We start from the raw sequence: 15,202 nt of genomic DNA, 5'->3' as shown, positions 1-15,202 counted from the left end.
AGTCAGGGAAAGCTCAGTCTATAGAGAACTTCAATATGTGCTCGTAAATGATGATGTTTGAAGATATGGGACATAAACATACTGAATAGGAACTAATGTACTTCAGTGGATTTTTTTACTCATGTGTATTTTTCTCTAGTAGTTTTTTTAAGTAAAAACAGGCTCATTAAAAAAAATTCAGCATACATTTATTGAGCATCTGTTGGGCAGCTGGCATTTTTATTAGGCTTGAAGGATACGTTAGAGAATGATATGGACAGAATTCCTGCCTTCCAGGAGCAACAGTCTAAAAGGAAACACAGGTTAAGTGTTGAATGGTTACTAACTTCAGATCTGGGTAAGAACCTTGGGAATAAGCCCCAGGGGTAGGCAGGAAGGGTCTGTTTAGGCCTGTGTTGTGGTTGTGCCGATGGTGGCTCTCTGATGATGTAGCATTTATGCTTCAAAGAATCAACTTTTGCTTTTGCTTTTTCTCTTAAAGTATGTTTTCCACTGTTCTTTGTAATTTTCTTCCTGTGACGTTCTTTCAGTCATTATGAATGCAGGTCTAGTCTTCTTCCATCTGTTTCCCCCCATCGTGGGTTATTTGGAAGTATTAGTTCCTCAGGGATCAATGCAAAGAAATAGAGGAAAATAATAGGAAAGACTAGAGATCTCTTCAAGAAAATTAGAGATACCAAAGGAACATTTCATGCAAAGATGGGCACAATAAAGGACAGAAATGGTATGGACCTAACAGAAGCCGAAGATACTAAGAAGAGGTGGCAAGAATACACAGAAGAACTGTACAAAAAAGATCTTCATGACCCAGATAATCATGATGGTGTGATCACTCACCTAGAGCCAGACATCCTGGAATGCGAAGTCAGGTGGGTCTTAGGAAGCATCACTACGAACAAAGCTAGTGGAGGTGATGGAATTCCAGCTGAGCTGTTTCAGGTCCTAAAAGATGATGCTGTGAAAGTGCTGCGCTCAATGTGCCAGCAAATTTGGAAAATTCAGCAGTTGCCACAGGACTGGAAAAGGTCAGTTTTCATTCCAATCCCAAAGAAAGGCAATGCCAAAGAATGTTCAAACTACAGCACAATAGCACTCATCTCACATTCCAGCAAAGTAATGCTCAAAATTCTCCAAGCCAGGCTTCAACAGTATGTGAACCGTGAATTTCCAGATGTTCAAGCTGGTTTTAGAAAAGGCAGAGGAACCAGAGATCAAATTGCCAACATCCACTGGATCATTGAAGAAGCAAGAGAGTTCCAGAAGAACATCTACTTCTGCTTTATTGACTATGCCAAAGCCTTTGACTGTGTGGATCACGATAAACTGTGGAAAATTCTGAAAGAGATGGCAATACCAGACCGCCTGACCTGCCTCCTGAGAAATCTGTATGCAGGAGGTCAGGAAGCAACAGTTAGATCTGGACGTGGAACAACAGACTGGTTCCAAATCAGGAAAGGAGTACGTCGAGGCTGTATATTGTCACCCTGCTCATTTAACTTATAGCAGAGTACATCATGAGAAATGCTGGTCTGGATGAAGCACAAGCTGGAATCAAGATTGCCAGGAGAAATATCAGTGACCTCAGATATGCAGATGACACCACCCTTATGGCAGAAAGCGAAGAAGAACTGAAGAGCCTCTTGATGAAAGTCAAAGAGGTGAGTGAAAAAGTTGGCTTAAAACACAGTATTCAGAAAACTAAGATCATGGCATCTGGTCTCATCACTTCATGGCAAATAAATGGGAAAGCAATGAAAACAATGACAGACTTTATTTTGGGGCTCCAGAATCACTGCAGATGGTGACTGCAGCCATGAAATTAAAAGACACTTGCTCCTGGAAGAAAAGTTATGACCAACCTAGATAGCATATTAAAAAACAGAGATGTTACTTTGCCAACAAAGGTCCGTCTAGTCAGAGCTATGATTTTTCCAGTAGTCATGTATGGATAGGAGAGTTGGACTATAAAGAAAGCTGAGTGCCAAAGAATGATGTTTTTGAACTGTGGTGTTGGAGGAGATTCTTGAGAGTCCCTTGGACTGCAAGGAGATTAAACCAGTCCATCCTAAAGGAAATCAGTCCTCAATATTCATTGGAAGGACTAATGTTGAAGCTGAAACTCCAATACTTTGTCCACCTGATGCGAAGAGCTGACTCATTTGAAAAGACCCTGATGGTGGGAAAGATTGAAGGCATGAGGAGGGGGGGTCGACAGAGGATGAGATGGTTGGATGGCATCACCAACTCAGTGGACATGAGTTTGAGTAAACTCTGGGAGTTGGTGATGGACAGGGAAGCCTGGAGTGCTGCAGTCCATGGGGTTACAAAGAGTTGGAGTGACTGGACTGAACTGAAGTTCCTTAACACTGTAAAATCTATAGAAAATTTTATCTATTAAATAAAGAAATAAAAAAATAAAATTTATCTATAAAATAAACTAAAATTTTATTTACTTATAAAATAAATCTATTACAGATTTTATCTATAAAAACTTCAGAGTGTATTTAATCTGTTCTCTAACATATGAAGTCCCTAAGATATGATCTACCTCTTTTGGTTTTTTTTTCTCTTGCAATTTATTGATAGAAGAAAAGGACTCACTCGTTCTGTAGTCTCTCGACTTTGTTGAGTGCATCCATATGGTCTTGTTTATCAAGTTTAACATAGTTCTTTGTTCCCTGTATTTTTGCGAACTGGGAATGCCATATCTAGGTGTTTGCAGAGTCAGGTTCAGTGTTTGGACACACGTACATCATAGGTTGTGGTGTATATATCCTTCCACATCATGTCAGGAGGTACGTGGTAAGACTTGGAATCCACTGATCTTTGTTTATACAGATAAGATTGAGGCAAAAGAAGAAATGCAATAGCTGGAGAAAAGGCCCTGGAAGTGTTTGTGCCTTACCCCTTATGAGTGAAATGTAGGTTTTTTTTTTTTTTTCCAGAGCTACTTAGTTGCCTATCATATTTGTTATGGTGGGATTTATAACTCATTCCTGAGAAGCTTCTGGGTTTGTTGGTGTTTATATAGCTTTGGTGATTACTGCTCATAGTTGGCTTGCATGAGGGAGAAAGTTCAGAGGCATTTGCGACTAGACCTGATTCCATGATCCTGAGGTTGGGTGGTAATAGTCACTGACTTTCAAACCACTGAAGACACGAATTTTCTTTTGTCAAAGCACATGCCTCTAATTCTTTTTGGACTCTAATCTTTTTTCCTTGGTGACTTTTGGTGGATTATATTTTAGAATTTTGGGGTGAGTTATTATTTGAAAGTAAAATTAATGATTTTGGGTAGGTTGTAAATTCACGCGGTTCAATATTTAGAAGGTACAAAAGAGCACAGTGAAAAGTTATGTTTTGACTCAGGGAAAATCGATTATATTAATTTTGAAATAACAGTTTTATTATTAAAATTAGTTTAAGATGTAGTGTATATCAGGGGTCCCCAACCTCCAGGATCTGATGCCTGATAATCTGAGGTAGAGCTGATGTAATAATAGAAATTAAATGCACAATAAATGTAATATGCTTGAATCATCCAGAAGCTATCTCCCCCCGACCTTGGTCCGTGGCAAAATTGTCTTCCACGAAACTGGTCTCTGGTGCCAAAAAGGTTGGGGACCATTGGTATATGTTATAATGCTGTATAGAGACCAGAAGCTTCACAGTAAGTGTTGTGAAGCAGTAATGAAACAGTTGTAAAACACTGACTTCCATGACAACAGACTTTAAATACTAGCACATCTGGGCACAGCTGTAAACTAAAGCCACTTTAACAAGCAAACAGTGGTTGTTGAACACAGAAGCTCAGGGGCTTCCCTGGTGGCTCAGACGGTAAAGCGTCTGCCTGTAATGCGGGAAACCCGGGTTCGATTCCTGGGTCAGGAAGATCCCCTGGAGAAGGAAATGGCAATCTACTCCAGCACTCTTGCCCGGAAAATTCCATGGACGGAGGAGCCTGATAGGCTACAGTCCATGGGGTCGCAAAGAGTCGGACACGACTGAGCGACTCTGTCCTGTCCTGTCCTGAACACAGAAGCTGAGGATTCTTTCAAAGAATGGTAGGTGGTGAGAAACTGATTTAGACCTGTGTGCTGTGTATAAAGGAAGGGGGAACCCTGTGTCTGAACTCTTTGTGCATGAAAATTGTATCTACTGTGTTTGGTCATTTGCAAATTGCTACTGTGCTTGGCTACATTCAACCCTTGCCAGACAGAAATTCACAGCCAGGCCTCACAAGCTGGAGTGTTAGGTAGTAAATGTGTGACATTCAAAGGCTATCAGGTTTGTTCTTCCCCCTCCAAGGGACAGCCCACTCTGCAAGGCAGAAACCAGAAGAAATAAATACAATAGTTGGCACCAGGTTTGCACTACCCAGTATATGAAGTTCAAACCCTTTGTCTGCCCACTGTACTCTGACTGTATCCTGCCTAGATTCTAATCTTGCCTCCAGCTGTTCCTCCAAATGGTTACTCAATAAATTTGCTTGTGAAATAGAAACAAAAACAAAAGGCCTTAAGGCCAGGAGAGCATCAAAGGTCGTTATCTAACCAGGTCAGAGGACCCAGCAAAACACTAACTTGAAGTGTGCCAGCCCAGCCCTGGGTGGGAATTGGTGTGTGGGTCAAGCTGCTGTGCCGGGGGACCGCCACTCCTGCTGCGGTTTTGCTTAACTCACTTTAGCCAGTGTTCAGCTGTGTGTACTTCCCTAGCCATTCCACCTTGTTTAGCGTCTCAATTCCTCTTGCTTAGGCTCCTCTGTCTGTCTAGAATGTTCGTTTCTTCCTTTACTAGCTGGTGCTTATCCATTCTGTTAGATTAAACCTAGGCCTCACGTTTCCCAAGGAAGTGCCCCCATTAACCGCTGATAGGCAAGGTGAATTAGTTGTCCTTTCCTCAGATGTTATTGCTGAAAAGCACTCCACCGTATAGGTGTGTACATGTGTCCTCGTGAGGACTGTTCCATTGTGCCTTGGCACAGGGCCTGGTACATAGCAGATGCTCAAATTCACGTTAGGCTAAATTAAAAGCAAGGGGACAGGAGAGGCTGTCTGGTTTGTGGCAGTGTTAAGAGGAAAGATTTAGAATGTGGGGTGTGTGTTTTGTAAGAAATACTCATTTTCTAACAACAAAATACACTTTGCATATGTCAGTTCTACTTTTCCTTTTCCTGTCTTATTTCTGATCTTTGATTAGGATGTATAATAAGTTTGAGATCTCCACACAAAGAAATACTGCCACCCAGCATGACTGACCAAGCCTCAGAGCTCTGTGTGCTCCCAGACTGTTGATGTAGTTGTGGGAGTATGGAGTTCCATGGAGTTCAGCAGACTAATAAAGAATAATATTTTCCACGAGAGAACTATTTACATCCTCGTTTTACAGATGAGAACTATGACTCAGAGAAGTTGACCTCATGAACATAGACCTAATAAGTGACAGAGCCAGGATTTACCACCAGGGTTGCCTGACTACAAAGTTCATCCTCTTAACTGTCGGTTCCTGTTTTTCTGCTTATTTCCTGTATACCCATAGGCAAATCTTTTTAACTTTTTAGTGCTTCAGAGTATCTTATTTAGAATGAGGGGGGGGGGGACTAGAATGAGGGGAGCAAAATTCACCTTGTAGAATTATTGTAGGAAAGAGAGAAGAGAAGAAACCACACCCATTCTTTGTACCTGGACTAATGGTAGTCATAGTAAAAGCAGCCGTGGTTTTATATGGTGTTTACGGTGTGCCAGGTACTGTCTTAGCGCTTTATTTAGGCCACCTCACATAATCATCGCCACAATCCTCTGAGGCTGAGGAATGCCACTACAGTTGCTATTCTCTTCTTATAACTGAGGGACAGAAAGGTTGTAATAAGGCGCAGAGCTGGTGTTTACAGCCCGGCAGTCCGGCTTCAGTGTCCATACTGAGCCCATTTGCTCTGTTATCTCTTAGGAAACGTTAGTTCCCAACTCCATGCTGTTCTGGAATCTGGCATCAACATGAAAGAGACCGTAAGGAACCCAGAATGGTATCAAGGTGGCGAGGGGCTACATCAGGCTGGGTATGGTGAGCAGTAGCAGTATCTGGGACACTCATGATTCTCTTACTCAGTCACTGACTGGTGAGATGGCCCTTTGGTATTTCTTGGTGGTTAAGTTCATAGGATGATGACCCATCTTGGTATGTCTTTTTTCAGCTTGAGGGCCTCCACTTACTGGTTCACTTAATGAGATGTATGAAATCCCTGACCTCTCTTTACCAAAGTCTACAGGGTTAAATGTTTCTTCTTGAGTCTGTACTGATATATATATTTTTAATGTTGAATATGTAAATGAAGGAGAAAGGACAAATCTACCTTACAGAAAAATTCCAGATAATAAGTGTGTAAGGAAAGACAGAAATAGAAAACCACTGTTAGAACACCACTGTAATAATTGCTCTAGGTAGAATCCACTGATGAATGTTAAAATTAGTGGATGAAACCTTTGAGGATATTTGTGTTCTCAAAGCCTCAAAGTATCCCCCCCAAAAAAACATTTGTCTGTGTGTGTGTTTATGGTTTTTGTTTTAACTCTGTTCTTTTTTTTTTTTTTTATGTGGTTTTAACATATGTCCAGAAATTCTTTGATGCCCTTCCGTCCAGGAAATGGAGTGTAATTCTCTTCCCCCTGAATGTAGGCTGGGCTTAGTGATTGGCCTCTTATGAATAAAGTATGGGAGGGGAAAAATAATAATTTTACAGTGGAGAAGTCCAGTAAATACCACTTCAAGGTTAATGTCACCAGGAATAACTCATGTTGATATCATTACCCTGATCAGACGTGACGAGAAGAACACTTCACCTGTGTGATATTCTTTCCTAAAAGTCATAACCTCCAAACTAATCATCAGAAAAACTGAAATTTGGGGACAGTCTACAAAGCCACCTGACCAGTATTCTTCAAAAATGTATCAAGGTCAGGAACTCCCTGGTAGTCCAGTTGTTAGGACTCAGCGCTCTCATTGCTGGGGCCTGGGTTTGATCCTGGTTGGGGAACTAAGATCCCACAAGCCATATGGTGTGGGCAAAAAAACGAAAATCAAGTGCGTGAAAGACCAGAATAGGCTGCCACAGTTAGGGAAGACTGAAAAGACATTGAAAGCTCAATGCAATGTGATATCTATCCTAGATAGCATCCTGTTGTAACAGAAAAAGGATATTAGTAGAAAACTGGTAAATCCAAAATAACGCAATCCCACCAAAAGGCAGACTTCCTGAGCCCTTGCTGCCTGGGAGCCAAGTGGCATGGAAGTGGCATGGACTAGATCACCCAGGTTTCAGCACTTCTGCTCTTGTTTTGAACCTCTCTTACCTTTGGGAGAGACCTTTTGGTTGTGTAGAGCTTGTATCTGAGAGGCTCTGGCAGATGTGGGAACAGGTCTGAGTGACTGCAGGACTTGCCCATCCCCCGAACAGAATGCAGCTCAGCTGATGAGGAGAGGGGTGTGCACAGGGACCCTCCCACTCCAACCCCAGTTCTTGCTGGTGGTCGATACCACAAGTGACATTGCCTCTGCCAGGAATTTCTTCCCGCTTGGCCCCCATCCTGAAGGCAGTAATATACCATTAGTCGTTCTGGCCATCTTCTAAGTTCTCACTGACGTTTTACCGTCCATGTAATTCCTTGTGTGATTATCCTATGAAACAGTACCTTTCATGTTCCTATGACCCTAACACAGCTATCCTTGGCTTAGCTAATTCCTTCTGGCTCAAATATGGTGCCTTCAGCTTTGAGTTGCCCTGCTCCTCCTGTGGTGATAGTATTTAGCACACCTTGTCTTATTATGTCTAGAAGACAAACTCCTGGGAGGGAAAGAATCTTACAAATATTCCTGAAGCATCTAGGACAGTACCTGCCGTGTTGTGAGCTCTCATTAATTGGGTGGCAAATTGAATGAACACTTTAAGGCACTGATGGGAGGAATGGTCTCCCTGTTGGCCGGATGAGACTTGCTTAGAGTCGTACAAGTGAGTGTGAGCTGTATTTGAAACTCGATGTCCCTTTCTGAGTGGTCTGAGGCCCTGACACTTCCTCACTGTGAACGTAGTGCTAAATTACACCAAGAGTGATGGCTCACATTTGTTGTGAGCCTACTCTGGGCCATGCTTGGTTTTAAGCATGCCCTCTATTTAGTCCTCACAACAGCTCTGAAGTGTGGAAATTACTATCCTCGTTTTATAGATAAGTCCACTGAGGTTCAGAGAGATGTAACTTTCCTTCTTAGCTCACCCGCTGATAAGTTGCTGAGTTGAGATCTGACCCTGGCATGTCTGGCATCAGAACCTACTTTTCCTCCAGTAAACTTGATCCCTGGCACCTCTCTCCATTTGTCTCCTCAGACCCATCCCTGGAAGACATGTGTGGTACTGAGTGTGCCCAGCTGGGAGAAGATGGGCAGCAGCCACCGCGGTGCACTTCAACTACCTCATCTCAGTCTGAGCCTTCAGAGCAGCTTAGGCGCCACCAAGGCAAGAGCCTTGCCTCCGAGGACCCCAAAAAGAAGAGAGCTCAGAAACCCTCCCACATGAGAAGAAACATACGGTGAGCTATGCTCTAGGGGAGAGGAGAAGGGAGGGAGTTGAAATACTTGTTTGATCAGGAGAGTTCTGTTTCCCAAGGAGAAAAATGTAGGCTATGTGCCCCAATTAATAGTGAAGCTGCAACTCAGGACCACTGGGTCTGGACTATCTGAGGATGCAGAGTGGATGCGATTGGCACTCAAGCACCTCTGGGGATGTCCCACCGTCTGGAGGCCCGGGAAGCATCCATAGAATGCTCTGGTTGGAGTCTGTTATTTTCTTTATTTTTGTCTTATGTTTCCAAATACGAGGAGATGAAAGAGTTTGAGTTCTCATCTTCTCAGAACTCAACATCAGTTGGACGAGCACTGTCTAGTCCAAACCAAGGCTTCTTCTTTAACCTAAGAAATCAGCAGATGTGAACTTCCTTACCTGTTCAAATCTCCAGCACACCTTTCTTCTGCCCGTGACAGTTTTCCTCTTGAAAGGAGACAAAGGATATTTTTCTCCTCCTGTTACTGCTGCTGCTAAGTCGCTTCAGTCGTGTCCGACTCTGTGCTCCCGCCAGGCTCCCCCATCCCTGGGATTCTCCAGGCAAGAACACTGGAGTGGATCGCCATTTCCTTCTCCTCCTACCCTCATTTTTTTCTAAACAGAATGATGACTTGAAAATGTACTCTTAAGTTTGGGAAATAAGGATGCAAAATCATCCACAGTCTTATTTTCCCATATAGCAACTCTGTCTTCTGTACTGCTTTCCAGCTTTGTGGATCACATATTACTCTATTTCACTCTTGATCTGTGAGGTACCGAGATGAGTCAGCAGGGTGATCTGTCAGAAAGTTAAATAATATGAAAAACATATTAGCCCAAAGCTCCTGAGCCTTGAAGTCCTATTTATGTGTGTTTGTGTGTTTTCTCTTTCACCTTACTCGCTGCATGGGTGTAGTGGCACTGCCGTGGCTTCTTCTCCCAGCAGTGACGATTTCCCTCTTTATCTTGACATTGCCTTACCCAGCCACAAGTGAACTGAAGCGCTCGCTCTTGTTTTAATGTTTAGAAAGCTTCTCCGGGAGGATCAGTTGGAGCCAGTTACCAAAGCAGCACAACAGGAAGAATTGGAAAGAAGGAAGCGCCTGGAGCAGCAGAGAAAGGATTACGCAGCCCCCATTCCCACCGTCCCCCTCGAGTTATTTCCCGGTAAGCTGTGGAGGGGGCAGGAGGGGCCCTGCACCCAGGTGAGGAGAGACCCTCGGTGCCCACAGTGCCAAGGACAGATCTGGAATCAGATGGTGGCCTCTCAGGAATCCTCTCAGTCCATTCATTTTCCAAGAAGCACACAAGCAGAAGGCTCTCGTTTGAAAAGTTAAGATGGATACTTAACTTGGTACTTCCTCAAATTGGTCTTATTTAGATTTTCCCCCAGAACTCTGGATCTTAACGTACCAAAGGATTAGGACATTTTCTAGTGGTCAGGTGAGTGCTAGAAGTAAAAGCTGGTAGAGAAAAGGGAATTTGGGAAGAGGGTTGAGGTTTTTAAGATGTCCTCTACTTGTCTCCTCGGGGGATGGTCCCCCCAAGAACAACACAGGAGGAGGAGGGCAAATCATTTTGGAAAATAGGTTTCAGCTAAATGTGGTTCTTGACATTCTCTCCCATCTCCACCTCCCCCCACCCAGAGGAAATTGTCTTAAGAGCAGGCGATGGTCCCCAACTGCCTCCTCGCGTCTTGACCCAGGAAGTCATTTGTTTGGACAGTAGCAGTGGCAGCGAGGATGAAGAAAGCAGTCGAGATGGTAAGATGGAGCCAGAGGCACCCCTCCTTCCTCTCGACCCAGTATTCACCCCGAGAGAGTGGCTTTCCCCCTGATTAGAAAAGAATTCCGTCCTTCCTCATTCCGCCTAGGGTCTGACTGTGACAAATTTCCCTCAGTCTCCTTGGTAAATATGTTTTTCGCTTGTCTTAACTTGAAGCTGGAAGAGAGAAAAATTAAAAATCAAAATTTTTATGAATGGTAACAAGTTCTAACATTGTTTCCATGCTCCCTTACCTTAAGTTGCAGCGAATTATATCTGCTCGCTGAGTCCTTGTTTTCATTTTACTTTGTTGGCTGTCTCAGAGGTGATTGAACTGAGCTCTGGAGAGGAGGATACTCTGCACATTGTGGACAGCAGTGAGTCTGTCAGTGAGGAGGATGAGGAAGAGGAGAAGGGTGGCACCCATGTGAATGACGTCTTAAATCAGCGCGATGCTCTGGGGCGGGTCCTTGTCAACCTGAACCACCCTCCGGAGGAGGAGAATGTCTTCCTGGCCCCTCAGTTGGCACGGGCGGTGAAACCTCATCAGGTGCAGTAGATCTGCGTTCTCCTCCCTGTCTCCTCTCAGCTTCCTTACTGTGGGCATCACCTGCTGGCAGTCGTTAGCATCGCAGCCTGTGGAGTACTTTTGGTACCATGGGCAGCTACTGATCGATTCTTCCTCCTAGCAGTTGATGCTTCAGGGTTTCTGGTGGGTGGGAAGGGACAAGCCTGAGACATGCCCTGTCATGTAACAGGTGCTGATCTCTTGGGTTAATAATCTTGAGCCACCTCCTATGAGATGACTGATCAAGATACTCTCTGAAGAGCGGTGCCTTGGTGGGAACTTGTGGCTCCAGGAGAGGCGTGAGACTCAGAAGTCTGAGAGACTTTCTGATAGGAAGGCTCAGAGCACTTTGTGTTGACCCAGGACCAGAAGTAGCTCCAGGAAGGCAGAGGTTGACTCAACAGAAGAACTCTTAACAGTAAGAACTGCTCCTCATGGAATGGGCTGCCTTGAAGTAAGCAACCAGGGGCAGCCAGACCAAGAGTGAGTGAAAGCCCAGGCAGGGGTCTGGTGGCCAGGATTCTTGCCTCAGACGGGCTTCTGTCCTAGGTCAGTGCTTTTCTCTGTTTTCTCCAAGAAGAATGTCACCGGCCAATAAACTAGCCAGGGTTCTGGGAAACTTCTGTAGCCACTCACACCAGCTGTCTGGTCTAACGTCTGCTCATTTACTTAATTTTGACTAGTTCCAAAGTAAACTAGACCCTTGGTCTTTGCCAGCCAAAGATATTTGTGTTTGTTCCCTGTCAGATTGGTGGGATCCGATTCCTCTACGATAACCTGGTTGAGTCCCTGGAGAGATTTAAGACCAGTAGTGGCTTTGGCTGTATCCTGGCCCACAGCATGGGTTTGGGGAAAACTTTGCAAGTGATCTCCTTCATCGACGTTCTCTTCCGCCACACGCCAGCCAAAACTGTCCTTGCCATTGTGCCGGTAAGTGTTGGGGCGGGCACCACTTGCTTACCCTTCTGCAGAGCTCTGGGGTAGTGTCTTATGGGCACTAAAAAGCCTGGTAGGCTCAGCTCTGAGCTTCTTCCCTAAAACACCCTTTTTGGACTTAACTTTCTGACAGGTTAATACTCTTCAGAACTGGCTGGCAGAGTTCAACATGTGGCTCCCAGCTCCTGAAGCCCTTCCAGCTGACAATAAGCCTGAAGAAGTCCAGCCTCGGTTCTTTAAAGTTCACATCTTGAATGATGAGCACAAGTAGGTGGCCTGCCCTCCGTTCGCCCTTTTCCTTTTAGACTTCTTCCCAGGGTCTGGAGTCAAGGCAGTCAGTCTCTCTGGGTATGTGCCTTGTCCTCCCAGATTCCTTTTGGTTTCTTGATGTATCCCCCTCTCTCTTCTTGCTACTCATTTTTTCTCTCCCTGGTTTTTCAATAGTCAGAGTTATTATGTAGCACAGAAATTGTTGTATTCTGCTCGAAGACGTTTTTATATCCTGGAAAATCTGTGTGTGTGGTCACATTTTCCCATGTAGTTCAACATGTAGTATGAAACTTCCTGTCTTCTATCTTTTCACCTTTTACATTCATCTTTTATTAGAAACCTAACCATCAGTCTCCTCTTACAAGCACTAATCTATATTTGACCCTTAACGGTACAACTTCCAAGCTTTAAAAGATGCAAACCATTTTTTTTTGTTTGTTTTGGATCTAAATATAATGATTTACATTTCCATTCTGTAAATTCAGCCTGCTTTCCAGAAATTTAAACCTATATCCTGATCTGATCCAAGCCAGCTATGCATGCCACGCTTTCCCCTTGTTGATACGGATAACTGAGAAAGTAGACTTTCTTCTCTGCGGAGGTCACCTTTTGGGATGTTTGGTCACACACATGAAAATGAAGAGCCTGTGGGTGGCTCCATAGGTCGCCGATCGCCTGCTCCTTTCTAGATTTCAGGACTGTCAGTCCACTTGCGGTTAATGAAATAGAGCCAGAGCGTGGTTGTTCAGGAGGAGAGGGATGTGCTGAGTGGCATCCAGTCTCAGCTATTCTTTTTCTTTTACTGTGTGTCCTTGGCTGTTCATTCACCAGGGCCTGGGCAGGTGAAATGCAGAATGTTGCCCTTGCTTTTACTACTTTGTATATAATGATAATAACTTGCAGCTCTCCCTCAAGTGTAGTATTATAGTCATGCATGTACACTTTGGCCACCTGATGCGAAGAACCGACTCCCTGGAAGAGACCCTGATGCTGGGAAGAATGGAAGACAAAAGGAGAAGGGGGTGGCAGAGGATGAGATGATTGGATGGCATCACTGACTCAGTGGGCATGACTTTGAACAAACTTTGGGAGAAAGTGGAGGACAGAGAAGCCTGGTGTGCTGCAGTTGATGGAGTCTCAGACTCAGGCACGGTTTAGTGTCTGAACAACAATGTGTACATCGAAGGGGATTGTCACTTTTATTTGTAACATTGAATTTCTGGTTTTTGCTATTTAACCATCACCAGAGACCTCGTCTGTCCTCAGTGCAGTTAGTATGTCTATAGTGGGAAAGTCCTTGGGCAGCTGGCCAGCCCTGTGATGGTGCCACATGAAGTCTGTGGCAAGGACTTCTAACTGTGTATCAGCACAGCTTCGACTGCGAGGAGTTCTTCCTGCAGAGCTGACGAAGCAATAATGTGTTCTTTCTGTTCACTCTTGCAGGACAATGGCAGCTCGTGCTAAAGTGATGGCTGATTGGGTGTCAGAGGGAGGGGTGCTGCTGATGGGGTACGAAATGTACAGGCTCCTCACCCTGAAGAAATCCTTTGCCACAGGTAGACCGAAGAAAGCCAAGAAACGTTCTCACCCGGTCATCATTGATCTGGATGAGGAAGACCGACAGCAGGAGTTTCGAAGAGGTGGGCGGCCTCTCTGGGGATATCTAGGGGATTACTTGGGGGAAAGAAGTCGTGTCTGCTCTAGTACCTAATCACATGGGGAGCATTAATGAACCAGAAATCCTGGACCCTGAGGTAAGACTGGCTCTAGCCAGCAGCTCTTGGAAGGTCCTGCTTTCTCTGCAGACAGTAAAATTCTGGGTCGGCCAGGCCACAGACTGGCTTGGGCAAGACTCCCCTATGTCTTCACAGAGCAATTAGAAGGGCAGCTGCTCCCTTTACTGCTTCCCAGAATGTTCTGAGACAGCATTAAGACAATATAAAGTATTTAAATAACTAATACACGGAGTAGTGGTGTACTGTTTGTGTGATTTTATAAAAGAGGAATTTATCACAGTTTTCTTTTTGGTGAAAGCCATTCTTCTCATAGTTCTAGCTCTCTTCTCTCGTTTGAGGGCCTTGGCTTATTTGGGGGAAAAAAGTACTTTTAAGGTTCAGAGGCTGTTTCATTTCATAGATCTCTTCATCTATGAGATTCTGTTTTCCCTGCTTCTGTGGCTGACTTTGACATTTAGCAATGAGCAGCAAGTAACTCCAGGAAGACCTTGTCCTTTAATTAGCTCCCACCAGCCAGCTCTCAGGTGACGCCAAGACAGTGATGAGAGCCTGTGGAAGTGTCTGGGTTATTCCCATCAGAATCATCCCAGATGCATTTTTAATCCTTTAGACTAGTACTCTGAAAGTCATGCTGTCTGCTACCTAGTTGGTGTAAGCCCTGGGAATGCGACTCAGTTTTATTCTTAGCCTAAAGGGAAAAGAAAAAAAGGAAAGGAAAGAGGGAAAGGGGATTCACTGCAAGAGTCAGTCGGCCAGGGTCACATGTCACAGCAGATGCTCAGGAACTGGAATGGCCGGCTCCCTTTCTCCACTGGGGGCTGACTCTTGCTTTCCTGCTTCCTTCATTTCTTCTGTCTCCTCCAGGGTGCACCCCTACTTCTCATATTGTTGACTAAGAGCAAGCCCTCTCACCCTCTTACTCCGGATCCTCTTCCCTCCCTAGAGTTTGAGAAGGCCTTATGCCGCCCTGGCCCTGATGTGGTGATCTGTGACGAGGGACACCGCATCAAAAACTGCCAGGCCAGCACCTCCCAGGCCTTGAAGAACATTCGCTCCCGCCGCCGGGTGGTGCTGACCGGGTACCCCCTGCAGAACAACCTCATCGAGTACTGGTGCATGGTGGACTTCGTGCGCCCAGACTTCCTCGGCACCCGGCAGGAGTTCAGCAACATGTTTGAGCGCCCCATCCTGAATGGACAGTGTATTGACAGCACGCCTCAGGACGTCCGCCTCATGCGGTACCGGAGCCACGTCCTGCACAGCCTCCTGGAGGGCTTCGTGCAGAGGTGAGCCATCCTCAGATTTTCCAAATCCGTGGAGAGTCCTGGTGGAACAGACCCC

At 44.9% G+C, this 15,202-nt stretch overlaps 1 protein-coding gene across 1 annotated transcript in view; it reads left to right on the top strand.

The window, feature by feature from the left end:
* RAD54L2 (RAD54-like 2 (S. cerevisiae)) overlaps positions 1–15,202 on the top strand; it is an 86,373-nt gene that overhangs the window by 54,109 nt on the left and 17,062 nt on the right. The window contains exons 3-10 of the mRNA XM_018038216.1: positions 8,375–8,576; positions 9,615–9,754; positions 10,234–10,350; positions 10,675–10,901; positions 11,667–11,849; positions 11,989–12,122; positions 13,569–13,765; positions 14,805–15,147. Coding sequence (XP_017893705.1) covers positions 8,375–8,576; positions 9,615–9,754; positions 10,234–10,350; positions 10,675–10,901; positions 11,667–11,849; positions 11,989–12,122; positions 13,569–13,765; positions 14,805–15,147 — 1,543 coding nt within the window. The remainder of the gene's footprint in view (positions 1–8,374; positions 8,577–9,614; positions 9,755–10,233; positions 10,351–10,674; positions 10,902–11,666; positions 11,850–11,988; positions 12,123–13,568; positions 13,766–14,804; positions 15,148–15,202) is intronic.

Source organism: Capra hircus, chromosome 22 (genome assembly GCF_001704415.2).
Source record: "Capra hircus breed San Clemente chromosome 22, ASM170441v1, whole genome shotgun sequence".
NCBI lineage: Eukaryota > Metazoa > Chordata > Mammalia > Artiodactyla > Bovidae > Capra > Capra hircus.
This window is presented reverse-complemented; position numbering and strand designations above follow the sequence as displayed.